Raw genomic sequence first — 27,802 nt, 5'->3', positions numbered from 1 at the left:
TCTGAGCTCATCTAGCAATGTTGTTCTGGTGAGGCTACAGGTTACGGTGGATCTTGATCTCTCCTCCTTACCACCCCCTTCCCCCACCCTTGTCCATTGGCATACTTCCTTTTCCTTTCCCCTGTCTGTGTCCCTGAGCAGGGATTTTCACCTTTAAGGTTGTAGTTCTACCTAAGGCCTTTATGGTGGGAAAAAAACCCAGTTTCCTATGATCCCTCAGACAACGTCTAGGGGCCATAGGATTGCCCTCTTAAGTACTGTACACTTACATATCTAATTCATATTTAATTAAATATTTAATTAAAAAAAGAGTTAAGACAACCATGGATGCCTCCAGATCTCTATATAGTCAAAGTAGTTTCATTAAATACAAAAGGAACATGACATCACCATGGAAAAGCCCCCAAATAAGATCTTTTAAGAGATTATTAGCACCAGTTTCTGGAGTATCTCTTCCCAGATTCAGTGCAGCAACTTAAGATAAGTTCCGTGAACGCCGTGCTCTTGCCTTAGGAATGGATTTAGGAGTGGATAAGTGTCCCGAGAAACTGCTATCATTCAGATGTGCCAGTGATGATATGTGCCCCGTGATCAAGAGTTAGCACAAGCCATCAAAAGATCTAGAACATTAGAGTGTGCAATTTTCCTCTTGATTTTTACACAAGGACGACTAACAAAGACCATAATTGCTATTTCAATGCAGGTTTAAAAATGGATTTTAAGAAACCTAGGAAAGAAATGCCTTGCTGAACCGCCCAGAGAGCTTCGGCTATTGGGTGGGATAAAAATGCAATAAATAAATAAATAAATAAATAAATAAACTGCTTATCTTGCATTGCAGGTGTCAGGTTTGAATGTTACTTACCAGCTGTTTGTGTCTCTGTGCTGTTGAGGTTAATAAATCCAGATAATTTTTCCTCTTCTTCTTTTAGTTTGTGCTCAAGCCTTCTTACCGAATCTATACTACCACTACACTCACCCAGAAGCTTCATCTGTTTGAGGAACAAACAAAAGAAGAAACAAACAAACAAACAACTCCCATTAATCTTGATCACGCTAAAAAACTAGAGAACTTTGTATGTCTAACTCCTGGTTTTTAATAACACACACACACACACACACACACACACACACACACACACACACAAGAATGTCATTTCAGGTTAATCAAATACTGTTTCTATTGTAGTTTTTTTAAATGATACTACCAAGAAACATATTCAGAATCTGAGGATAAAGGAACTCAAACTGAAACAGCAGTCTGCTTTTAACAGGCACCATATGAATTAAGGTTAATGTTGCAGCCAATCCACATTTTTTTTTTTAAAAAAAACATTTTTCTTTGAACAGCAGATTTCTTTGAACAGTAGAGACCATTTTTACAGTTTAGTTTCAATGTGACAAGAGACGACGCTTTTCAAAAAACATAAGCTCAAAGCCCTCTCCCACAGGTAGAACTGTATCATTGTCCATGTGTCCAGATCGCAGTTCAATGTGACTCACATTTTTTAAAAAAGCTGGTTGTGTTTATTATCCTTGCTTCTCCATTCTCTATATTTCCCATAATTGAAACTGACAGGTTAATCATTCAGAGTATAGTTTACCTAATCCATTCCCCGCCTGCATGTGTTTTCCATTGCAGTACCCTACCACTGGCATGTTCTTCCCCTGGCAATTAGCAATCCTCATTCAAGCAATCTCACAATAAATCTCTTCATTCTTACTTTTCTGAACTCCTTTCCCCTTTGCCTTTCTCTTTTTGAAGCCCTTCAGATTAAAGGGAAATCAAGTTTACTTACTGTTGCTCTGCTTCCTACTTCTCTTACTCATTTGAAACGAGCTGAATTACATGGGAGGAGAGCACATTTAAAACTTCCCAGCTCATATACTTCAAATAAATAATAATAAATAATAATAATAATGGGACAGTACTGTCTTGTGGACATTTTATAGCATAACTCCAACTGCACATGGCAGGAAATCTTGACATATTTAAGAAGAATTGCGTTTTCCAAGGTTTCTTTTTAAATGGAATAACCAAGGGAAAGAGCAGAAGACACACAGGAGGTTCACGTCATCATCATCAAAATGACACGCTAACTTCTTGGTAACCTCCAAGTTAGATTACTGCAATGCACTCTATGTAGGGCTGCCTTTGAAGACGGTTCGGAAGCTGCAGCTTGTGCAAAATGCAGCAGCCAGATTGATTTTGGGAACCAGAAGGTTCGACCATATAACACCTGCTCTGGTCCGCTTGCACTGGCTGCCTGTATGTTTCCGAGCACAATTCAAGGTGCTGGTTTTGACCTATAAAGCCTTACACGGCTTGGGACCACAATACCTGACAGAATGCCTCTCCTGACGTAAATATACCCAGTCACTACATTCAACATCTAAGGTCCTCCTCCGGGTGCCTACTCCGAGAGAGGCTCGGAGTGTGGCCACGAGGGACTAGGCCTTTTCGGTGGTGGCCCCCAGACTATGGAATGATTTCCCTGACGAGGCTCACCTGGCGCCAACGCTGCTATCTTTCCGGCGCCAGGTTAAGACTTTCCTCTTTGCCCAGGCATATGGCAGCACATCTTAATCACCCACGTTTATTTTTTTAACGGTTTTTAATGCTTTATGTGTGTATGTTCTGTGTTTTAAAATTTTAAATTTTGTATACTTGTTTTTATCTCAATTTTAGAATTTCTGTAAACCGCCCAGAGAGCCCTGGGTATGGGGGTGGTATATAAGTGTAATAAATAAATAAATATGAGTTGCCAGTCAGGAGCGTGCTAAAAATCGCTCATTTAAAGAAGCCCTTTGTCTCCTAGTTTAACCTGTCTTTAATTAGCCTATAAGCATTCAGGGAGAATCTGTCTCTTGGAAAGTACCTAGTTTTAGGTGATTTATAAATAATAGCAATACATGTGGTGGATTAGAGCACAAAAGTAAAATAGAAACATTCATAGCATATAAAACCCTACAATAAAACATGTAATTATACTTAGTAATAGTTGAACTTTAAACTGTAGGCTCATTGCTCTGTAAAGTGTTACATACACCGATGACACTAAAATAAATACAAAAATAGTAATAAAGCAGCAAAATAAAAACAAAGATTGGAAATTTTTAAAAAATCCCTTCACAGTTATTATCTCTCAGTTATTAAAGACATTAATCAGAGGGCATATGAAAATATGCTGACATGTCCAAACAAATTTAATTAAATGTTTTCTCTTTGATTATAATATATGATGCCACAAATGCATGTTAATTTAAAGCTCATAATTATGCAGCATTACAAGAGCATGTGACGTGTGCAGCTGGATCGGAGGTAAATCAACACAGATTGTATATAGTATATTTTCTGTTGCATTTAAGGATCACTAATTTCAATAGGTATCCACAGTTGAGCTATTTATTTATTTTTACAATATTGCTATACTGTTACTGTTTAACTGTACTGTTTAATATATTAAAATCTCTAAGTGGTTTAAATTAAAATGCAGCATAAGAATAAATCAGCCCAGATAAAATAATAATTAAAACATTGAAAAACACACACATGGGAGAGTGTACCAAAAGGTGGGTGCTACCACTGAGAAGGCCCCTTAAGCATCACTACTTGACTACTTGTTAACCGCAGAATGACCAGCTAGGTCTTTTCAGAAAATCTCAGAGGTTGTCTGGCTATATAGAAAGAAACGCAATCAGCTAGGTATCCTCATCCCAAGTCGCCCAGGGCTTTCTATGTCAACGACAAAACGTTGAACTTAGCTTGGTAGCTAATAGGCAACCAATGCAGATCCTTTAATACAGTTATAATATGTGTATAGCTAGGTGTTCCACTGATTATTCTAGTTGCTGGATTCTGCATTAGCTGCAGCTTCTGAATTAAGACACAAGAGCAGCCACACACAGAGCACATTACAGCAGTCTAATTGTGAGGTTTCCAGTGCATGTTATTGCATTTACATCTCACCTTTTTTCCTCCAAGGAACCCAAGGTGGCATGCATAATCCTCCTCCTCCTCTCCATTTTAGCCTCACAACAACCTCCACCCTGTGAGGTAGGTTGGGCTGAGAGTCTGTGACTGGCCCAGAGTCACCCAGTGGGTTTCCATGGCTGAGTGGGGACTAGAACCTGGATCTCCCAAGTCCCAGTCCAACACTTTAGCTACTACGGGCTCTCTCCAGGTGAAGCTGATAATGGGTGCTTCATGCCAACTGAGGTCACCTGGGCCTGTAGTGACAATGATGGATCCTGGGGCATCCCCCAGACTACATACCTGATCCTTCAGAAGGAGAGCAACCCCATACCGAACAAGCCAGTTACCAGACTTGGGAGCCACCCACCAATTGTGTCTCTGTCTTGTCAGGATTCAGCTTCAATTTGTTAGTCTTCATCCAGCATTCAGAACACACATGACTCGTCTTGATTTTGATGTGACAGAGAAATACAGCTTGCCCTAAATCTCCTAATTAAGACTCCCAACAGCGTCATATAAATATTAAACAACATTGGGAATAGAATAGTGGCCTGTGGCATCTCATAGTACAACTGCTAGGGAGCCAATGTGCAATCACCCAATGTTATTCTCTAGAGCCAACCCCACAAGTAGGAGCTGAACCACATTAAAATGGTGCCTCAAACTCTCAAGTCACAGAGCTGTTTCAGGAGGACACCGTGATCAACAGTATCAACAGCTGCTGAGAGATTGAGAAGAAGCAAGAGATCCACACTCTCCCTGTCCCTCTCTCAAAGAAGGGTATCAATCAGGCCAATCAAGGCTGATTCTGTCACAAAACCAGGTCTGAACCCAGACTGGAATGGATCAAGATAATCAAGAGCACCTGCCATTGAGACACCAACACTGTCTCAAGCACCTTACCCCAAAAGGGGGTATTTGTAAGTGACTATATAAATTATTTTGAACAAGGGAGGGCTTTTCCAGGAGTCATCACACCACGGCCTCCTTCAAGGCAGCGGGGACCATGCTATCACACAATGATGCATTCACCACTCTCCCAATCCAGCCAGCCAATCCCCTGTAGTTAGCTTAAAGAAACCATGATAGGCAAGGGTTGAGAGAGCATGTGGTGGATCGCGCAGATGCAAGCATCTTGTCCACCCCCTCAGGCTCCTAATATTGAAATAGATCCCACATAGGGATGTGCACGGACCCCCCCCCCCCGCCGATCCGCTTCTCTTCCAGATTTGCAACTTCCAGGTCGGGTCCGCTCTGCTCCGCTCCGCCCCACCTATGGTCTGCTCTGCTTCACTGCGAAGCTCCGGATCCGGATCGGAGCTCCGCTTTCCCCCCCATAGACTTGCATTGAAATCCAAAAACGCCTACAACTTTTTTTCTGTTAACATTAGAAACCTCAAACTCGGCACCATGATAGCTTATCCATGTATACACATGCATGCCAAGCCTCAAACAAATCCAAGAATCCCCTGATTTTTGGGGAATTTTTGAAAATCTGACATCCCATTTTCAGAAATGGGATTTACTCCGACATTTTTACAGATAAAAACTTTGAAGCGGGCACCCTCACAGATACCATCTAGCTACACATTCATGGCAAGTTTCAAGCAAATCCCATCATCCCCTGATTTTTGGTGGGGTTTTTAACCTTTAAAGCATCACCCCTAACCCCAATTCACACCCCTTTAGATATCTCTGTCAATTTTCATGTTAGAAACCTCAAATTAGGCACCATGACAGCTGATCCAGGTATACACATGCATGCCAAGCCTCAAGCAAATCCAAGTATCCCCTGATCATTGGGGGATTTTGGAAAATCCAACACCCCATTTTCAGAAATGGGATTTACTCTGACATTTTTACAGATAAAAACATTGAAGCAGGCACCCTCACAGATTACATCTAGATCCACATTCATGGCAAGTTTCAAGCAAATCCCATCATCCCCTGATATTTGGTGGGTTTTTTCCCTTTTAACTCACCCCAATTCAAGTCTTATGCTAGAATTCCGTCAATTTTCACGTTAGAAACCTCAAATTAGGCACCATGACAGCTGATCCATGTATACACATGCATGCCAAGCCACAAGCAAATCCAAGCCTCCCCTGATTATTGGGGGATTTTTGAAAATCGAACACCCCAGTATCTCAGGGATTTTTAAAGCGGCAGACAGCTCAATGCGCTTTCTTTCTTTATGGCCATTTCAAAGGACATCCCAACATGCCATGAATTGGGGAGTAGATAAACCTAAATATGAATCTTCTTCCACACTTGAAAAATCTATTTGGAACTTCAAAAAGTCTAAGGAGCGCAGGAAGGAGTCAAAGCAAGACACACACAAACCATCCCTGCGAGGCGGGCACAGAGGAAGACAGGCAGCACTGGGAGCAAGCATGCCGGAGGCTTGTGGGGTTGAACCACAAAGCCCATCATGTAGTACAGCTCCCAGGCACCAGGCGGGCAGAGAGGCAGGCAGAGATGCCATAGATCTATGGGGAAGCCAGTCCCAGCAGATGCCCCACCACAACAGCACCCAGGTGGAGAAGGAAAGCAGGCATGGAGCAGACATTTCTGGGGGCACAAGGAAGTGAGCCAAGGATTGTTTGAAAGCCAGTAATGCAAACCATCCCTGCGAGGCGGGCACAGAGGAGGGCAGGCAGCACTGGGAGCAAGCATGCCGGAGGCTTGTGGGGTTGAAAAAGGTACCTCTCACGCTTTTTTAACCCTATTTTTTAAAAAAATATAGCAAGCAAACCGCAGCATGACTCTCTAAGCACAGCAAGTTTCAAATAGCTTGAAAAACAAAAAAAATATCCACTAATCTTTTCCACAATGCAATCCTATGGGCGAAAAAATCCAAAATGGTGGGCAGAGCACTCCGCGAAAAGAGAAGCTATCTGCTTATGGTTGCTTCTCTTCACCATGCTTCTCCAGCCCCCCAAGCCGCTTCTCCGCCTGTAGCAGAGGCGGATCACCCTGATACGCTTCTGCTTCTCCGATCCGAGGAGAAGCGGATCACAACCCTAATCCCACAGCATAGGACAAGACAATGCAGGCGACACCTCAATAGATATTTTATTAATTGTGGCATTCACATCAGCAATTTTATCCTTGAAATGTTTGACATTGGGCCTCCAACACCCGATTCACTGGAATACATGAAATCAACTGTTGAAACCATCAGAAAAGCTCAGCTGTACAGTTATTTAAGGATGCAATGGAGACAGCAAAGTAAGACTTCTTTGTTGCCTTCACCACCATGTAGTAGGCACAATTATGCTCTCTTATGCATGTTTGATCATTCCCATGACAAGTTTTGTGGTGTTTGTTTTCCAGCTCTACTTCTGGCCCATTTCATTGACTGAAGTTTCTTGGTTTCAAAATCCAGTGCCAAAGAGGGTGCTCAAGAGTGATTGTGTCAATGGCCCAATGCACCTCATCATTCCATAGTATGAACCAAAGAATGAACTGGCTCTGGGTACTGGAAAATCCCCCCGAGTGTTCAGGAATCCCTTGGATTCCATAAGTCTCCAGGAACAGACCATCTTAATGGGTCTCCCAGGCAATACCTTTAGAAGGACCAACCAAAATGCCAGAAAAGAATGTACAAGCTTTTGAGTTCTCCAGAACGCTTCATCTGGTTGGTGGTACAAAAGAAGAGGTGGGGAGGGGAAAAAATGGCAAAAATTAGGCCAGATATTGTGATTAGGAGGTCTTCAGCTTAAACTCAGCTTCAAGATGGAGATTACAGATGGAATAAATTCACCACTCGTAGATGTTGCAGGTCTCAGATGACACCTAGCATTCTGGTACAAAGGAGTAATGGCTGATCCCCATTTCTAGTTATAACTCAAATTTGTCTCTTCCCTTGGGTTAAACATTGTATCCCCTCTGCCCCCTTATCCCCCCTCATGGACCAAAATGGCTATCTTTGTTTTCAGTGGCCATTTGCATACTGAGGTATAGTACTTGTTGCATCTTCTACAAGTAAAAAATGCATTTGACAAAGTGGGATGTAGCCTCTGAAAAATTAGGCAATTATAAGTTTGTCAGTGCCATACAATTTCATATTGGTTTTGCTGCTGCCATTCTGTAACACAAGAGTTGTCAATCTTTATCCAGCAGGTGGCAACATGCACAATACTTACGTATCCTTTGTAGCTGGAATCTAGTTCGGGCCCTGTTGGTGTTTTACTGCGGATGATGTTCTCGGTTTGCTGTATTTGGAAACGACTGGTGTCTAAAGCTTTGTCAAGCTGGCGGATGTGTGTTTCCAAGGTACTTGGTTCTCCTGCAGTAAGGATACAAGGGGAGAGGCAATGAACACAACCTAATCCACTAAAATGACTCACACTAGAAAATAAAATGGAAGGTAATGTTAATTAGGTTAGAAAGCATGGAAAAGGTTGACTGCAGTACCATGTCTATGACAAATCACATTTGTAACTAATGTGCAAGTGTGTCAGGAACTGTTTGGGGACAACTGATTTTTAAGAGGGATATATGCTGGTCATCAAGACAATCATTTCCCAGAAGACTCTGCATGTATTATTGCATCCTTAGATGTTTTTGAAATACTTGTGGTCTTGTGACTTGGCAACTGCTATACCATTTCCCTTCTTAAATGCTGGAAGAATTTCATGTTTCCTGCGCTGGATAGTTTCAGGCTGCAATCATATATACCCACTGAACTCAAATGGCAAACTATACTACTAGTACTGAGGCAAACTATATAGGATTCGACTGCACAAATTGCAATGTAGATAAATCACAGTAATTTGTACACTTTCTTCTAAATTCCAAGAGTTGCAATATGCTCTAAGTGAAAAGCTTCACTGAGAATATTTCTCATTTTCTAGTATGCAATGAAGATACTGTGCCAGAACCCTTGGATATTTGGAAAGAAATTAATGTCTCATATTTTTTGAGCAGGAAGTTAAAACTGCAAAGCAGCAAAGTGACCACAGGATTGAACTTTTCCTACAGAAACAGAACTTAAAGCCTCTGTCATTAAAGTAATTTTTGGTTATCTTATCTCTTTGGACATATTTGGGGAATACTCAGCATTCATTTGAGGGGGATAGAGGAAGCAGAAATCCTGTTGTGCAAGTAGAAGTCTCATCGCAGAATGTTGGTTGTTGCCCATAATATATAATGTTGTAATGTTCAAAGGATCTGATAATGTAGAGTATGAGTTGAGTGCACATTATCCTGCTCTAAAATCCTGTTGTCCATCCCTATCAAACCTGTTGGCTCTCTGTTAGTGACACTACACAAAGGATTTATGAGGGTGGTGTAAGATGGCTGGCTCTGACAAGAGCAGGGAGTTGGCCTAAATATCCATCTACGTCCTAAAAACGCTATGATTCTAAGATCCACAATGTTAGACATATTTCCCCAGAAGGGCAACACAATATACTGACACCAATGTAATCTCTTTCCCTCAACCATATGCTATGCAAGATGAATGTTAATACTATTACTCTGAGAAGAGTGCTAAAAAACAACAAACAAACCTTTCCTTATTCTGCAAACTTTTGAACCCCCCTTTTTTTTTACTATCCCAGTAAATCCACAAAAGAAACAGTGTTTTATATTGTGCCTTTAATGTGAGAAAGTTCTCTATCAACATGCTAGTGCTTCTGTGAGAAGAGTGGCTGGGTTAAATAGTGAGTAAGATGGCAAGGTGCTACGAAGGTACCATTGTAGGTGTGTTAGCATCTGGCAAACATTAAGGTTTTAATGCATACCATAGTTATTTCTAAGAGCATTTTCAGTAAGTTTTACATAGGCTTCAGGGCTCTCAGGAATCACTATATCTGTAAAATTAAAACACAATCCAAGTTGATTGCTTTGCAAGAATTATTTCATGCTCATCCCTGTGGAACAATATACTTCCTACAATGGGAACAAACCTCCAGTTCTACACTTTCCTTTTAGACAAAAAACACCCTTATGTTAACCGCAGTGTCCTCTGTAAGAAGTTCAGAAATCCAGGTGAATCAGATCCAGACCTAATAATTCTTAGAGCAAATCCATTGAAATCAATGAAAAAATAATAACGACTAATTTAAGTCCCATTGATTTTAATGGAGCAATTCTGAGTAGTTCAATCAAACCCCATCTGGCTGTGGAATAAAACTGCTGGTCGAATGGATTATCCCTCCTCACTGCAGTCCCTTGTGCACCCCCCCCAAAATCTATTCCATAGGTTTAAATAGCCCTACGGAGCACATTTGAGGGAAAATCGTCGTTGTCGTCATCATCACCACCATCTATTCAATTTATACCCTGCCTATCTAAAAAATACCCAAATGTGCAGGCTGCAGGGAGAAGTAGAGCAAAGGCAGAGATGTGCCCCCATGATGTTGGATGTAACCTGCTAAGGAGGAGCCTAAACATCCAGCAATTTGTAAACATATTTTTCATAAGATACAAATTTTAAGTGGAATTTGGTGCTGTTTTTAAGACTCAAGAATTGCGTTTCAAAATTTGGAGAAGTGCAAAATCTGAAGGATATCTATGCTCTGATCTGCACATTTGTCAAGGAGGTGTGGATCAAGTCAGTTCACATAGGAATTCAGAAAGACTGGATTTCTGAAGCATCCTTACTTCCATGGGACCAAATACCCAAACTCTACCTTATATTATACTTTTGCTGATGAAGCCCCTCAGTGGAGGGAAGCACTGACATGTGTATGAGAAAGTGAGACTTGTTTACAGTCTGTTTTTATGCATATGTGCTCAAATGTTAAGTCCCACTGGCATCAGTGGTGCTTACTCACTTCCACATAACTGTGCAAAGGAATGGGAATTTTGGCCTGTCTTACACTCTTTGCAGAATGGAAAAGGAAGGAAAGCCACTGGTGCACATGTACACAGTCACACACACCACATACACCAATCACACGCATCAGTCACAGTGGTTGTAGCTATCTTGCAAAGAAGCCATTTGATTTGACAGCACTGCTGTCGAGGTGGCTGCAATGACAGCCACAATGGCTGAGAACAGGAGGAGTGCCCAGAAGCAGTTTCTCCTCCTTCCCCACTCCCAAATAGAGTGAAAGTAAACCAGTTGATACTATGCACATGGAAACATGAAGGCTTACATCCAAATAAACATCCATAGGATGTGGCTGTAAGCCTCTTCTTCAGTGCATCAGTGCAAGAGGCAGGAACCAAGAGAGAGAAAATGGAAGAGAAGTGATGCCGAAGGTTGCATGTGGTGGCTATTTAACAGCCAAAATACTGGCTGCAGGCTTCTAGCGTGTCATGTGATGGAGAGGAAGTGAATGGAACACAAACATATGCAACGAATCTAAGTCCTGATCCATATTTTCATACTTATATCCAGTTACAAGATACCATGTTCCACGTCAGATGTGGCGTGTGGCACATATGTATCTAGTGATGCTTGTCCCTTTGAAGTACATGACATACTTTCCCCTAACTATATTAAACTGACATTTAGTTGTACTCCTATGCATTTTTTGGGATCAAGTCTCACTTAATTCCATGGCATGTATTTATGAACAAGCCTACATAGGATAAGATTTGGACCTGTAAGTCTCTGAGCTTGGCATCCATGACTCAGATGGTGCTGATGGTTTAGCTGTGCTACCATCTGTTAAGCAAGTCATGAGAACATCATTGCTAGATGCACAAAACAGTGCAGACTGGTTTTCACACATCACTGTGATGGCTTGAAATACTGCAGTTGGCATAGCAGCAGCATTCCCTTTACTAGTCCAGTACATGGGAGTTGATTAGAAAACACAACTGCCAAGGGTCATAATAACAGGCACAGACCAACAGGGCCTATTATTCAATGTTGAGTCCTATTAACTGAGCACAATGTTTTCTTGGAATTTGCTTTCTCTTTTATCCTATGACTACTATGACCAATTAGGTAGTGTTGTCTAAGCAATCCTATGTGAATGATCTCTCCTAATCCCCTCTCTGCTAGTCAAAGAATATTTGCTAAAAAATATCAGAAGCTGGAACACACCATAAAATCTGCAACCTTATGCCAAACACTAGGTGGCTAAAGATCAGCTGTAGTAAGATTCCCAGAAATCTGAAAATATTACATCTTTCTTAAGAACATCCCTGCAGGGCAGAACAAAGGAATGAGAAATCAGTGACTGATTATACCTGCTAGGCTTGCTGCTCCTCTAAGATAAAAATCTTTGTCTTCTTGCACGACTTCTTCAGACTGCAGCGCTCTTGAAACTGCTGTCTCCAGATCACGGCTCAGGTCATAGTCATGATCCCATTCCAAGGGGATGGAATCTACACTTGCCGGAGTGTCCCGTCCTGACCTTTCACTTCGGAGAGGCTGGGGGAGAGATAGTGAGAGGTTGGAGGAAGGATGTGGGGACAGAATGCTGTCTGCAGATTTGTCATGCCAGTGTATGTCAGAAAGATCTGCCGATTCATCCAGATCCACTTCGTGATCAGATAGGTCATGTTCATCATCTGTGAGCTAAAAGGAAAATTAAAGAGTCAATTAATACTCTTCCCAGTGGACCATACCACTTCTTGCTAGGTCAATATAATAAAAGTGTCATTGTGTAACATTCAGACTCACAAGTTTCTCATTTTGCTTCTTTTGTTGCAGATTTTTAAAAAATCAGATAACATTAATAAAAGCAGCTAAAAATACGTATGTCTTAAATACTTAGAGCTCATCTGTATGGTTGCCTATCAGGGAGTTTTCTCTATCCAATAGATGCTATCTCCAGCCCAACATGAAGATTACTGCAGGATTTTGTAACTGATCTATATTAATTTGGTCTGGAACTAGTTCCTTTTCTTTCATCTTCTGAAAACCATAAGTCTGTTTTAGTTTGATTTCCAGATCTTTCCCCCCTCCCTGTATTTCCTCTTTGCAAGTTCAGTCTAAAGACTTAAAAGAGCAATGGCTGTCTAGATGTGAAAGTGTTTCTTTCAGTTATTATAAAAGTCTACTTGCAGAAGAATATGTTACAGTTCTAATTCAGTTCTCATGTAGCTGAATGTGTTTACTGTTCTGCTTCAGGGGGTTGGGAGTGGATGGGTGGGGCAGAACATGCATCTCTATTCCTCTCTATGAGTAGACTTTTATAATGACTGAAGAGGCCTAATGAAGGTTCAATGTAATTCAGGACAGATTTTGTAACTCTGATCTTATACCTTCACGAAGCTTTAATTTCCCATACTTTAGTCTGTAGGGGTTTTAAGCAACAGTGGTGCAAGGCGGGTAAGCATGCAAGATGAACCAGAAAAAGGGGAGACATGTCTCAGGATGCTGTAGAGAACTTTTTTGTAAACAAGCCTGACACGTTTCAGCCTCTGGCTTTCTGTTAGGCCTTCTTCAGGGGGCTGTAACAATACATATATGTATAAACAAATGCCAACAGTGTAATGTGGCTGCAAAAAAAGCAAATGCTATTTTGGGCTGCATTAATAGAAGTATAGCTTCCAAATCGCACAAGGTACCAGTTCCCCTCTATTCGTCCCTGTTTAGGCCTCATCTTGAGTATTGCGTCCAGTTCTGGGCAGCACACTTCAAGAAGGATGCAGACAAGCTGGAGTGTGTTCAGAGGAGGGCAATGAGGATGATCAAGGATCTGGAAACAAAGCCCTATGAGGAGAGACTGAAACAGCTGGGCATGTTTAGCCTGGAAACGAGAGGATTGAGGGGAGACATGATAGCACTCTTCAAATACTTAAATGGTTGTCACAGAGGAGTGCCAGGATCTCTTCTTGATCCCCCACAGTACAGGACACAGAATAATGGGCTCAAGTTACAGGAAGTCAGATTCCGGCTGGACATCAGGAAAACTTCCTGACTGTTAGAGCAGTACGACAATGGAACCAATAACCTAGGGAGGTTGTGGGCTCTCCCACACTAGAGGCCTTCAAGAGGCAGCTGGACAATCATCTGTCGGGTATGCTTTGAGGTGGATTCCTGCATTGAGCAGGGGGTTGGACTCGATGGCCTTATAGGCCCCTTCCAACTCTACTAGTCTATGATTCTATTTTATTTATTTATTTATTTATTTATTTATTACATTTTTATACCGCCCAATAGCCGAAGCTCTCTGGGCGGTTCACAAAAATTAAAACCATAATAAAACAACCAACAGGTTAAAAGCACAGTTACAAAATACAGTATAAAAAGCACAACCAGGATAAAACCATGCAGCAAAATTGATAAGATTAAAATACAGAGTTAGAACAGTAAAATTTAAATTTAAGTTAAAATTAAGTGTTAAAATACTGAGAGAATAAAAAGGTCTTCAGCTGGCGACGAAAGGAGTACAGTGTAGGCGCCAGGCGGACCTCTCTGGGGAGCTCATTCCACAACCGGGGTGCCACAGCGGAGAAAGCCCTCCTCCTAGTAGCCACCTGCCTCACTTCCTTTGGCAGGGGCTCACGGAGAAGGGCCCCTGTAGATGATCTTAAGGTCCGGGCAGGTACATATGGGAGGAGGCGTTCCTTCAAATAACCTGGCCCTAAACCGTTTAGGGCTTTAAATGTCAATACCAGCACTTTGAATTGGGCCCGGACCTGGACTGGCAGCCAATGAAGTTGTAAAAGGACATTTCATTTCTATGAAATGAATAGGGCAATAAAGAAATAAAAACATTTCAATTAAGAAAGCACATTGCAAGCATGTCCTGTGCATATTTATAAACAATAAAACAGTATTATATCTAAAAAAAATAGTTTATTGTCCCATTAATTTGTTTATATATGTATTGTTAGAGCCCCCTGAAGAAGGCCTAAGAGAAAGCCAGAGGCCGAAATGCTTTGGGCTTGTTCACAATAAAATGGTCTACAGCATCCTGAGATGTTTCTCCCCTTTTTCTGGTTTTAAGCAAGAGGGCCTGTTAGCTTGTTTAAAAATTACAAAGTCTACAAATAATACTGTAAAAAAAAAGGGGGGGTAAAGGGTACATACTGGGAGCCGGATTAGTTTTTTGTGATACCGTTCCACTCGGCCAAAGACCTCTTGGCAGTATCTTCGAAGTTCATCAAGCTCCTCCTCAATGACAGCTGCATCCAAAGGTTCACTTTTTTCTATCAGCTGTTCACCCTGGGCAATGATCTGCTCAATTTTGTGGTTGTTCAGTGCAATCTCCTGCTGAAAGGCCTGCATAGATGAGGTGCAATCGTTTAAAATCAAAACAAAAAATGTTTCCGGTACACATTAATTATTAAACAGGCTACTGTATTGAAACTGTTTTATCTATCAAAGATTTATATTATGGATAGTGTATAGAACAAGCACAGAGCTGGCCAGACAGTAAACGATGGAATAATATGAACTTTCTTATATCATGCCCTTAAAATATTTGCAGTTGTAGTAGCAGATCAAAAAACACAGAGATCTTACTTTCCTAATTTCTTATGTTAATTGATGAAGATTTCACTCCATGTAAGTTCCTACTCTGGTTTCTGAAAGATTCAGCTGCACAATGAAATTATATAATATTTAACCAGTTATCAGGTTAAGCAGAATAAACATGATCAGTGAATTAACATCCACAGTGCAGTTTTCAGTCAAGATGCCTTAAGCAATAGCACAAAGGATATAATGTTATTATTCGGGCCATTTCTGTTAAGGGATTGAATTGACATTTATTGCCTAACTTCAGAAGTTTACCTTCAGTTCTCTTGTAACACAGACAAATATTCATTGTCCTGAATCCTGAAACAAAGGTCTCCTTAGCTTGTTTAAACTGCATAGCTAATGTAACACAGGCCTATTGTATCAATTAAAACCATATCTTTTCTTAATTTAACTCTTAAAAAATGCCTACTTCCAACACAAGACTAACTAGATGTCTGGCAGAAGACTTGAGTCTGGAAACTCAAGGTGTTTTTGGGTGTGGGAACACCAGTTGCCACCAATCTGTATATAGTAAGCAATGGAAAGTGTCCTTATACCTCACTTCATTCACTGTTTTTTCTCTGTGATGTGACAAATACATGTCTGGGAAACCTTGGCTGGGACAAAAGCAGTTTGAAGAGTGGGTTACAGGAGGAAAGCAAAAGATGGAAGAGGGACTTCTTGCCTGCTAATCATGCCATATTTCAGGTATAACATCTCCCTGCTCATATCTTAAAGACGCAAGTAGGAAAGGGATCAAATGTTTTGGTTAAACAGCTGCAACATCCATTCCTATATGGAAGATGTTTGGGAGGCCAAAACAAGATGCATGTGTCAGGCTCACTTCCCGTTCAGATGTTACAGAGATTTGCACTGGACATTTTCTCTATCTCTTCTCTAAATATGGGTCAGGAAAAGTAATGTGTGAAGAAATTTAAATCTTTAGACACCACTACGGTTGCTAAAGTCAGTGTGACTTTAATAGTTTATAGTCAATGTTTCTTGTGTGATGTGTTCCTTTTCATGTTTTATCAGATGTTCACTAAAGAAGCATATTTAAAGATACATAATACTGACTAGGCATCTTTGCTTTATGTTCCCATGTGTTCCTATAAATTTGCCTTCCCTAACTTGGAGCTCTCCAGATGTGTTGGACAACAACTACCATAATTCCAAGCCAATTATGAGAGTACCAGATTGGGGAAGGCTGCTATAGATTGTCTTTCTGTACCTTGAGTTGCTTTATCTTTGCTTGAACGTCACACTCCGAAAAGTGTTCAATGTTGGTCAACTGTAGGTCCATCTCTGTTAGCCAGACTAGAATACTGTCACGTGCTGTCTCAAACTCTTCACGCTGGCCAATGAAATGCTAAAAAAAGAGAAGGTAAAGAAATGAATTGCATTGCCTGAAGCTTACAGCTTTACTGCATCAAAAAGGACTCAAAACAAAGCTAACATATCAATTAATAAAACAGAGAAAACACATACACACAATATGCTTATACCACCATAAGGAATGAACTAAAAATGGAGAAATACTTTAAGCCTGCGGAGGATAGAGGTCACTCGCTTTTGCAAGTTGTCCCATCTCTGGTTTCCTTCATGGACCATCTGCTTGAGGCTGCAAGCCCAGTCTGTGCGGTTCTCTCTGGCCAAGCGGCGGTACTGTTTGTTAATCAGTTCCAGTTGAGTCAGACTTTCATGCACTTGACGCTGAAAAGCCTACAAAAAAAAAAAAAAATAGCCACAAAATGATCTATTAGCGCACTGACCTCTGTAATGGCTATCTGTGGTTTGGATTCTTTTTCTTTGAAATTGGCAACAGTTTTACAGAAGAGAGATCTTTGCTGATGGAAATTATCAAGGCATGCATGTGGACATGTAAAGGCTTCATATAAGCCACTTTCTATTAGTACTACATTATTTTGCCAAGGGTAAATCTTTCAAACTTTCCTTCAGTGAGACTAGAGCCTGCCACTCATCCCCATAATGAGTGGAAATGGTGGCATCATGATAGGAGTCTTCCTACTGCCTTCTCCAGCATCAGCCAGTGACACAAAAAACAGGGAATAGGGAAACTCACAATGCCATGACATCACATATGGAGCAAGTATTATGGGGAAAGGGGGATACAACCTGACATTGGCATTGGACCCAACATGGATTTTATGTTCTGAAATTGTAATGTAAATATGTTATTACATCTTCTAAATGAGTCAATTCTCCACATGTAAGGTATAAAAATATTTTATTGTGGTATTAAATATAACTAAATGCAATAATAATAATAATAATAATAATAATAATAATAATAATAATGATGATGATGATGATGTTGTAAAAAACCAAAATAACTTTACCTTTGAAAGGTAAGGTTGATATCTTGATTTAAGAAGGGTCTCTGCTACACTCAAAATATTGTCTATAAGATATTAAAACATTTTGCCTGGTGTAGAACTTCAAGGACTGACACAACTAGGATAGGATGTAGGGTGATTTTGACTTGAGGCTCTACAAGATATCTTTTTGGAAAACTTGGGAGATTGGTTTTATTCATGTTTAAGGCGTGCTTAATTAAGTTTGGGATTGGCAAGGAATCTTTCCCTACACTAAATTAACTCAAGACCCTCCATGACTGTTTTTCCTATCCCTATAGTATGTAACTTGCTGTTCTTCCTTGAGTTATTTAGAACTATTTGCTCTGCATGCAGCTTCTGTGCTTCACCTTACTCCCTTTTCCTGGCCCACTACAAATGGCCACAAAAATCAAGCTTTTTGTGTTGCAGCACCTACCCTACAGAATGCACTCCTTGTAGATATTAGACAAGCACCATCTACAGTTTTGAGTTTGAGGTGATTGCTTAAAATGTATCTTTTTACACAGGCTTTCACTGAGTGGTAACCCAGGCTTTTACCTTGTTGCTGACCATGTGTAGATTTATTTGTATTTCATACTGTTATTTTTATGCTGTTCACTACTTTGGTGATTTTTAATATATATGTATGTATGTAATGAATAAAATATGCTGGCACAAAATGTTTCAAGTAGGAGTGCCTATCAATCTATTTTATTTGGAACACATTGCAAATACAATGAAAATAATGGAATGTATTTCTTAGAATACATTTCCCAAACAGCAAAAAATCAAAATCAAAGCTGGGGAAAATAGATCAATAGAGACAGAAAGACAGCTTATTAATTGTATGAGCTTGAACGCATGGTAATATAACACAAATTAACTATATCAGATTCATTCTATGTAAATGCACCACATAGAAACTATATGAAACAGAATAATTATAGAAGTACCTATATATTGAGGAGGGATCACTCACTTTCAGCTGGACTATTTAGTTCTGTCTTTGAATCATTACATTTAACAGAACAAAGTAATCCACAAAAATGGAAACATTTGGAGAAAGCAGCAGTGTATTGTTTTTGTTCCTAGTTGTTTTTGTAATCTTGCTAATTAAATTGAAAATAGGCAGTTGTGCAGCGAATCTGCAGCCAAGGACAAAAGAGGACTATGTAATTTGAAGCAGCAAAAATCCTCACAGGGTTCTTCTTGTAAATGAACAACTCAACTTAAATGTCAATATAGAATGGAGATAGGCGGTTAGGCAATTGGGGAGAAAGAAAGATTTTTTTTAAAAAAATGTACTGGAAATGGTAAACATAGTTCAGAAGGACAAAAGAAGAGTGTAATAGAAAAGCTCTAAAGAAGATTCTCTCCCAGGGACAAAATGCACCTGTCTCTGAATTTATAACAAATACTGAGGACTTAAAACAGGCCGTCCTTATATTCAGTCGATCACAGTTGCTATTTCATCTGTTACTAACTTTTGTCTGGAGGAAGGACAGCTGTAAATGTTTTTAAGATCTCAGTGCACTCTTAACAATAATGCATTTCTAAACTGATTTTATAACCTCATTTAGTCTCTGGTCAATGGAATTGCATAAGGGCATTCCTGAGGGAGAACCTTCAAATGAGCTGAACTAGAATATATAAATAATCATAATTTATTGTTAAACTAATGACAGCAATATGACTGTAATTAGAAGAAACTCAAGGATCAACTATGCTGACTTTCTGACACTCATAAACTACTCCAATTTTTATTTACTCTCAAATAGGATGTGCAAATGCTAAAGCCAAGACGAGTGTTTGCCTGTTTTTTTTCCTTTTTAATCTCCATCCAGTATGACCACATGCAAAGAAAGATAAGCTTCATTTAAAAGTAGTGTAAAAGATTAAATATCAGGAGGTGCAGCTTTTCTCATGTATGTCACTGTTGAAATTTCCACTTCTACACAATTATTATTGGAATTTTGCCTTACTTTGCTTCTGGACAGTCTAAATCCTTGTTCGGTATACGTGTATTAGAAGGTAGAAATAATAGAGCAGTTCTACAGAAAAGTAAGATTATTTTTGGAGAACTTCTTTAGTAAGCACATTCTTGTTAACTGAGGTAATGATGTAATTCAGCCTTTCAGAAGATAAAGTACTTGAAATGATCAGGATAAAAGACGGTGGAACAAAAACAGAGAAAGAACCCACAGAGGGACAATCAACAGAGACTAATAAAATATGCTTGGTTGAGTTTCATTTAATAGAACTCATTAAATACAGTGAGTTAAGGGCCGATGGAATGATTGGACAGACAAGTCTGAAAAAAAATTCTTCAGAGAAATGGGTTACTCATTCATGCAAACTTACTCATGCATATGAATGTTTGCAAGACCAAGCCCTACTTGGAGGAGGATGGCATTGGTTTGTAAATCACTGAAATGGGAAGTGGAAGGAAGAATGGAAAAGAAACTTTCAAAGTTAAAAAGACCAAAATAAAATAAAATAAAATAAAATAGAAGAAAGTGGGACCGTAAGGCTATTTCCAGCTCTAGTACAGAAAACTCATGGGGTTGGTTGACATGTAATGTTTCCAGTTCCCTTAATCACGGTTTAGAGAACTGGGAATATAGCCCAGAGAGCTTTGGCTATGGGGCGGTATATAAATGTAATAAATAAATAAATAAATATCCCTGCCTCCTCTTCTTCATATGCATTCAGAGTCAATTAGTTACTTCCTGGTTCAGGCAAATCCTAGCTTGTCTTTACTCTGAAAACTGACAAACTATGGTGTGTCTTCCAAACAGGACTGGACATTATGGCTTGAAGCTGGTTTCCAATCCTGGTTTGAGTGGTAAATACAAACCAAAGTTTTCTTGTCAACATTTCTTGAGGATGTTGACAAGGTGCTTGGACAGGTTCGCACAACCATCTCTGTACTGGATGCTTGCCCCTCTTGGCTAATAAAAGCTGGCAGGGATGGAACAGCCGGATGGGCCAAGGAAGTGATTAATGCCTCTCTGCGAGAGGGAATGGTCCCAGGCCGTCTGAAAGAACTTCCTTGGACCCGGAAAATCTTAGTACCTACAGGCCAGTGGCAAATGTTCCATTCCTGGACAATGTCCTTGAGCGGGTGGTTGCGGGCCAGCTCCAGACACTCTTGGATGAGACTGATTATCTGGATCCATTTCAGTAAGGTTTCAGGCCTGATTTGGGCACGGAAACAGCCTTGGTCGCCCAGTACAATGACCTATGTCAGGAGAAAGACAGGAGGAGTGTGACTGTTGATTCTCCTTGATCTCTCAGCGGCTTTCGATACCATCGACCATGGTATCCTTCTGGAACGTTTGGCTGAGTTGGGAGTGGGAGGTACTGCATTGCAGTGATTCTGCTCCTACTTGGCGGGTCGGCTCCAGAAGATGGTGCTTGGGAACATTGCAAGGCCCCGTGGACTCTCCAGTATGGGGTTCCGCAGGGGTCAGTCTTGTCCCCCATGCTGTTTAACATGTACATGAAACCGTTGGGTACGGTCATCCGGAATTTTGGAGTGTGTTGTCATCAGTACGCTGATGACATGCAGCTCTACTTCTCCTTTTCATCTTCATCAGGTGAGGCTGTGGATGTGCTGAACCGGTGCCTGGCTGCGACAATGGACTGTATGAGGGCTAAACTCAATCCAGACAAGACTGAGATACTGCTGGTGGGTGGTTCTTCTGACTGGATGGGGAGTGTTCAACCTGTTCTGGATGGGGTTGCACGCCCCCTGAAGGAGCAGGTTCGTAGCTTGGGGGTCCTCCAAGAACCATCTCTTGTCACTTGAGGCTCAGATGGCCGTGGTGGCCCTCCGACTGTGGAATGATCTCTCCGATGAGGCTCGCCTAGTGCCAACACTGTTATCTTTCAGGCACCAGGTCAAGACTTTTTTCTTCTCCCAGGCATTTAACAGCATTTAACAACGCTAAGTTTGTCTTTTAACGGACCCCAGAACTGTTGTTTTTAAATGGATGTTGTTGTTTTTATACTGCTGTTCTTATGTTTTTGATGGTTTTAAATTTTGTATACCTTTTTAATGTTTACTGTTTTTAACTTTTGTAAACTGCCCAGAGAGCTTCGGCTATGGGGTGCTATATAAATGTAATAAATAAATATTGTTCCAACGTAATGGCAATCTATGATTTGCCTAAACTAGTAACTTATTGAATCTCAGTGCATGAAGGGGGAAGGGATGGAAAAGGGGAGCATGCAAGTATTCTCCTACTCCTCCAAACTATAGTTTGATCAATTAAAAATAACTGCATTCACACTACGGATGGACAAATCTGTTTGTTTGGGTTTCTAATTTTTCCAGTTTTAAGTTAGGTTCATTTTGAACTTTAAGAATTTCTCTAATCTTAAGTTCAGTTTGTTCTGAACTTCAATTTTTTAAAAATATGCAAGAAAATGCATAAGCAATTTTGTGTACATTACTCCTAATAATGCATTTTTGTATGATTTTTTGCCAAATATACACTTTTTTGCAAGCTGTTTTCTTAATTTAATGCATATCTCAGCCTTATTTTATCTACTATGCATTTTTTGATGAGAACTCCATTGCAAAATTCAGAGAAGTGCAAATTTTGTGGGGGGAAATCAGGATCATTCACCATAGCTGGAAGTTGGCTCATTTCCCTAAAACAGGGATGGCCAATATGTGGCCCTCCAGATGTTTTGGCCTACAACTCCCATCTGTCCTACCGAGCATAACCAATGGTGAGGGATAATGGGAGTTGTAGGATAAAAGTTGCCCACCCCGACCTAAACTATAGTCAACGCTAAGCATAGTTTCTCTTGATTGGACATAATGAGTAATTGTTTAGTTGAAAATGGAAGCAACAGCTTCCAACCTCCTCCTTGTGACAGCACCAGAGGAGGCAAGAAGGGGAACACACATAGCCAAGGCATATGCAAGCCATTTTAAACTATGGTTTAACATTATATATGAAGAGACCTAAACACATCAAAATCAGAATTATAGAAAGTTGACCTAGCAAATTATCATGAGACAGCTGCAAAATTTCGAACACTTATTTTTAATAGCAATTCTCCCTGTCAAGCAACACGTGCTCTGACACAGCAAGAACACCTTCATTGCCATAATAGGATTAGAAGGTATAATATTTCAAACATAACAATTCACCTCAAATTTCTTTAGTTCTTCCTTAGCAATCGTGTATAGTACACCAGAAGAACTAGGGAAGGCAGCTGTCCTTTCAGAAATTTTCAGCCATTCTTCAAAGCGAGAATAATCATCCAAGAACTTTTGCCACAGTCGCCATGTCTCTTCAATTCTGAAAATGAAAAATGAAAAGTGGGGCTAGGCTGAGATTCATTTTAATTATTTTTGGTTTTCTCATCTAGTTCACCAGCTGCAACAGGGCAATCGTACTGCACACTTAAGTATGCCCAAGCAAATAACAGTTGCACTGAACAATAACTGGCTCTTAACCAAAGCTTGACAGTAAGTTTGATTAACAAGAACATAAATCACTCACTGAATCCAGCCTGAGCTGGAATTAAGGCAGCTGTGGGTTGTTTCCCCCCTTTATATGCTGCAAAATCTCATCTGGGATTCATATAAAAATTATTTTAAGAATAATGATTAAGAATACTGTAAACCAACCACTGAGCAAAAGAGGTCCAGAAATGCAATCTTCTTTATACAAACAACAGCTGTTCTGGTATGGTTTTCTAATAGAAAAATAAAACTTTTGCAGTTCGTTAAACTCTGCAGTTAACCCAGTGTTGAATTTAATGGACAAACAATCCCAGAGGTATTCTATCTTAAATATATTGAAAACTGTACTGGTGAATGAATAAATATATTGAGCATGCAGTAGCGGAAATAACAAATCACATGAGGTCACACACTATTATACTGTAAATGATCCATGAAAATGTTAAAAATGCCATCAACTATAGCTGGATTTTTTTAAACAAAACAAAACTAAACAAATAATTTCGGCCCAGGCTGCCTGGAATGGTGAGAGTTGCTTGTGGGACTCTCCTTCTTAAGCTGGGAAAAGCTGGTCTAGCACCATTAGCAGACACTTGATAAATACAGGATAATTGACAAAGTTTCATTCCCTTCCGAGAAATATACAGAAACATCCAAAGAATTACTTGGCTGAATGCTTACTTTTAAAAAATTACAAATATAACAACATCAGCAAAAGAAAAGGGAGGAAAAGCCATGAAAGAAATTGCTTACTTGAGTCGCCTTTCCATTGACATAGCACAGATATTCCGCCACCTTCGGTCCAGGTTCCGTGTGGCCTGCTGGATGGAGTCGCATTCTGTTTCAGTGGCACAAGCATCACAGTCATGGAGAAGAACTTCACAAAGGTTGAGGACCGATGCAACTCCAGTGCTGTGCTTCTCTATATCCCTTTGCAGCTCCTATATGATCAATAGACGAACTTGTAAACATCTTAGACAAAACAGGAGCTGAACAGGTATATGCGGCATATGCAGCAAGGCAAGCTTGAAAGACAAATGGATTAGGCAAAAACAGCAGGCCTACTTGGAAAATGATAAAACCCCATAACCTTTCAATGAGTAGCTCCCAATCCCTCCAATGGTTCTTGTCTTGGAGTCTAACTGGATGTACTTGAAAGTAAGATCCAATACTGAGGTGCATTTGTGTTGAGTTAGGGAAACAGTCACTCCCAACACAAATGAGAGTGTTCGTTTAAACTGGGGGTGGACAGCCTTCATTTCCTCATGGGAAAAGTGTGGGAGCCTACATGTTGGCAGTGGACAGGGCTGAAGCCATAGGTGAGGAGGACAAGAGCCAAAAGCAGCTTGGTCACCCCTTTTATCTTTTTGCCATCTCCTTTCCACTTTTTGCCACCACCTTTTCCCTCTCTTCTTCCTTCTCACTCAGTTGGCTTCCAGGAAGGGGCATATGACTTTTGTAAGAAGTCTGAACTGGAGTGAATGTACACAGATGATTTAATGCGGAGTGGGAGCAGTTTGCGGACAGTTGCGGCACATCACATAGTCCCCAAACTGCGGCAACCCCGTTGATTCCCTCTGGAAAAGGTGTATTTTTGCAGAATACTTTGAGTCTGCCTAAGTGTGGCTCCCGTGCAGTTCAGATGCTCTGCGCTTCCTTCCTTTGGATTAAATTTGGCATGAAGGGTGTTCCCAGGGGTGTGTCTTTCACCTGGCTATGACTTCAGTCAAGGGGTGGTTTCTCCACCCCCCATTGTTGTCCTTTTCGCAGTAGCCTGTGCAGAAACAGCTCAGTGGGGACCAAGCCTTTCATACCTGGTTGAGGATGTTCATTTCGACAAGTGGGACTCCACCCACCCCACCCCCAAAATAAGGCAGATTAGAGTGAAGTGTGACCTGTGAAAGTGGTTGGTTTGCAGGGGTATAGTCCACAGCACAAATCCTTTTGCTTAAAAAGAAGGAAATGAAAAAAGTGGCTGACCTGCATTGATAACAATTTGCTGCAGGCATTATGGAATATTCAAAGCAGTCACTGAATTTTTTGCTATTTAATCTTGAATACAACCAAAACCAGATCTTTAAACTTTGCAAATCTTCACTCTCTGAAATGAAATGCATTTGCCTTTCCCCCTGCTGTAATGCACTTCTTGTACAAGCCAATGAATCAAACTTCCGAGCAAATTGTCTTCTAGGGGGAATCTACACGTCGTACTGAAGGCGCATGCTCGGCGGAAGCGGAAGCCGAGCTCTCCGACCCGGGTGGCTCTTTTGCCGGCAGCAGGAGGCCGGCGGGGAGGCGGCGGCGGCAAGGACGCGGCCGGATTCCCCAGCCTCCTCCTCCTCCGTCACTTCTGGGCTGCAGGTAGGCAGAATCTACACCATCGTTTTGGGGGCGTACTGGGGGCGCATGCATGCGCCTTCAGTACGTGTAGATTCCCTCTCAGACAACTGAGTGGCACCTTGAAGCATCTTCAGTGTTTTCCTACAACTACTGTATCTGAAAACCAGAATTTGCATTCTCTGACATTTATCATCACTCCTCTAACATTGCCCCAGCTGGGGAATTGCTGTAGCAAGTAATTAGCCTATGTTATACAAACTGAAAAGTCTGAAATTCAATGACATTAAACAGATTTTTGCAATGTGGAATCTAATTGCTTTCCTGGTTCTTCAGGTTTGTTTTTTGTGGCATAGCATAATCTGAATACATAAAAGTAATATTCTGCAATCTAAGCAAAGGGTGCTATGTACTTGTCAAGAACCAGCATTGGAAGGAAACTATTAAATAGATTAAAAAAGACTACAGAAACTGGAGTGGGGTGATGCACATGGTGGTATTTACAGCATGAAAGGTAATTATTAGAGTAAACCATACAGCAGAGAAATAATCCTCACAGAAGAAGCTAATCCTAAACCCTATACCCGACCAGCCAGAACGGCTTGGACAGGAAGCGGTTGTTGCCAGGGGGAAGGAGAAGAGTAAAGGCACCTCACTTGCTTAGGCACGTGTGCCTTGAGTGACAGGGTGGGGCTGGAACTATAAGAGCCAGCCCGCCAAGAAGCCCGGCCTCTTTCGTCTTGGCTCCCACCCTTCCTCCCTTAATCTAGTATGCGATTAGCCAGTTGCTCCTTTTGGAAGGAGGGCTAAGTAGGAATTTTCCTCCATCGAGGTTTTGCCTACTTCTTACTGGAATTGCTAAGAAGGAGGGTGGATAAATAGGTTAATTTGTTTTAGGGAGGTGCGGGAATTGGTAATTTTAGGATAGGGATGGTGAGCACTATGGCATCTTTTGGTGATTGGCATATCCGGAGCACCTGCTCCTAGGGAACTGTGAGGCTCCCGTGTCAGGATAGGGTTTGCCTTTGGAGACCTTCCTGCCTCACCTACCCTGCACTGTGAGGCACAGGGAGGGGGTGATGTGGGGCGGTCTCCCCACACTTGTAGAGTGGCATATAAGTAAGAAGCTGGGTGTTTTACCTGACTCCAGGCTTTGCAGGGTGCTTGCCCATTAAGCCAAGCAAGTGGCCTAAGATAGGACCCACTGATTCCTGCACTTGCACATGCAGATCCAGGGAGGGGTGAATTATCCATATTATTCAAGTAAAGAGGCCCTAGTTTAATCCAAGTTCTGGTGTCTTTATTCTATGCTTCCTTCTCCACTTGCAAACATATCATTCAGCAGTTTATAGTATCCACTCTGGATTAAGCTTGATCAATATACCTACATATCTCAAGTGTCAGAGAATTCCCAATCATCAATCATGCCACAGGGGGAGGCATTTGGGCTAATTATTATAATACACAAACACACAATAGGAAGTGCTCATGCACATGCAGAATGTTTCCCTTTAATGGATGAAAATCCACAGCAGTATTGGATCTATTGATCATGGCCATAAAAATGGACTATTCATCATACTAAAACATGAAAAATTCACTGGATGCACTATATTTTAATCTCCAGTGATATATGAAGACACAAGCTTTCAAAGTATCTCTCTATCATACTTTAAACAAAACTTATTTGGATAGATTTATACTGCAACAGGATTTTCTTTTAGAATTGGGTTGTCGTTACATATGAACTGGGCTTATTAAAATGAATGGCAAAGTACATAGACCCTCAACTATTCATTTTTTTAAAAAAAAAATAGGGAAAGTAAATCTATACTCAAATAGATTTAATTGCTCTTTTGGATCACACTTGCCTGAGCAATAATTTCTGAACATTAATATGAGATTAAAATATAGTGGTAATATTAATGCAAAGTCACAGTTGTTCCCTTTTTGCCAGTATGAATTCTGCAACAGATGCCACTGCAGTAAAACTGCAGAATCGATGTGGCCCTGAGAGCAGTAGATAAGGCGGGAGCATAAACAACTGTAGCACTATCGCAGCTCTCATGTGAATTATGGAGTGTGCTTGTTGAATCTGTTTTTCTGAAAACACGTTCATGGGGGATGTTAAGGAAGTCTGGGTTAAGCTATATGTTGAGAAAGTGGGGAAATATATATCTACTTTCAGACTTCCAAAAATAATAATTTATATACATAGTAGCTACACTTTTATATGTTCACTTATATGCATTTTAATACATTCATTC

The 27,802-nt window shown here is 40.7% G+C and overlaps 1 protein-coding gene across 2 annotated transcripts in view; it reads right to left on the bottom strand.

Moving 5' to 3' along the window:
- SYNE1 (spectrin repeat containing nuclear envelope protein 1) overlaps positions 1-27,802 on the bottom strand; it is a 356,826-nt gene that overhangs the window by 23,568 nt on the left and 305,456 nt on the right. For both annotated transcript variants that reach the window (XM_063124531.1, XM_063124530.1), the window contains 9 exons: positions 23,952-24,139; positions 22,881-23,031; positions 16,896-17,078; positions 16,588-16,725; positions 14,925-15,116; positions 12,131-12,461; positions 9,727-9,795; positions 8,125-8,267; positions 866-992 (listed from right to left, as the gene is read on the bottom strand). In XM_063124531.1, coding sequence (XP_062980601.1) covers positions 866-992; positions 8,125-8,267; positions 9,727-9,795; positions 12,131-12,461; positions 14,925-15,116; positions 16,588-16,725; positions 16,896-17,078; positions 22,881-23,031; positions 23,952-24,139 — 1,522 coding nt within the window. The remainder of the gene's footprint in view (positions 1-865; positions 993-8,124; positions 8,268-9,726; positions 9,796-12,130; positions 12,462-14,924; positions 15,117-16,587; positions 16,726-16,895; positions 17,079-22,880; positions 23,032-23,951; positions 24,140-27,802) is intronic.

This window comes from Elgaria multicarinata, chromosome 4, assembly GCF_023053635.1.
Source record: "Elgaria multicarinata webbii isolate HBS135686 ecotype San Diego chromosome 4, rElgMul1.1.pri, whole genome shotgun sequence".
Classification (NCBI taxonomy): Eukaryota; Metazoa; Chordata; class Lepidosauria; order Squamata; family Anguidae; genus Elgaria; species Elgaria multicarinata.
This window is presented reverse-complemented; position numbering and strand designations above follow the sequence as displayed.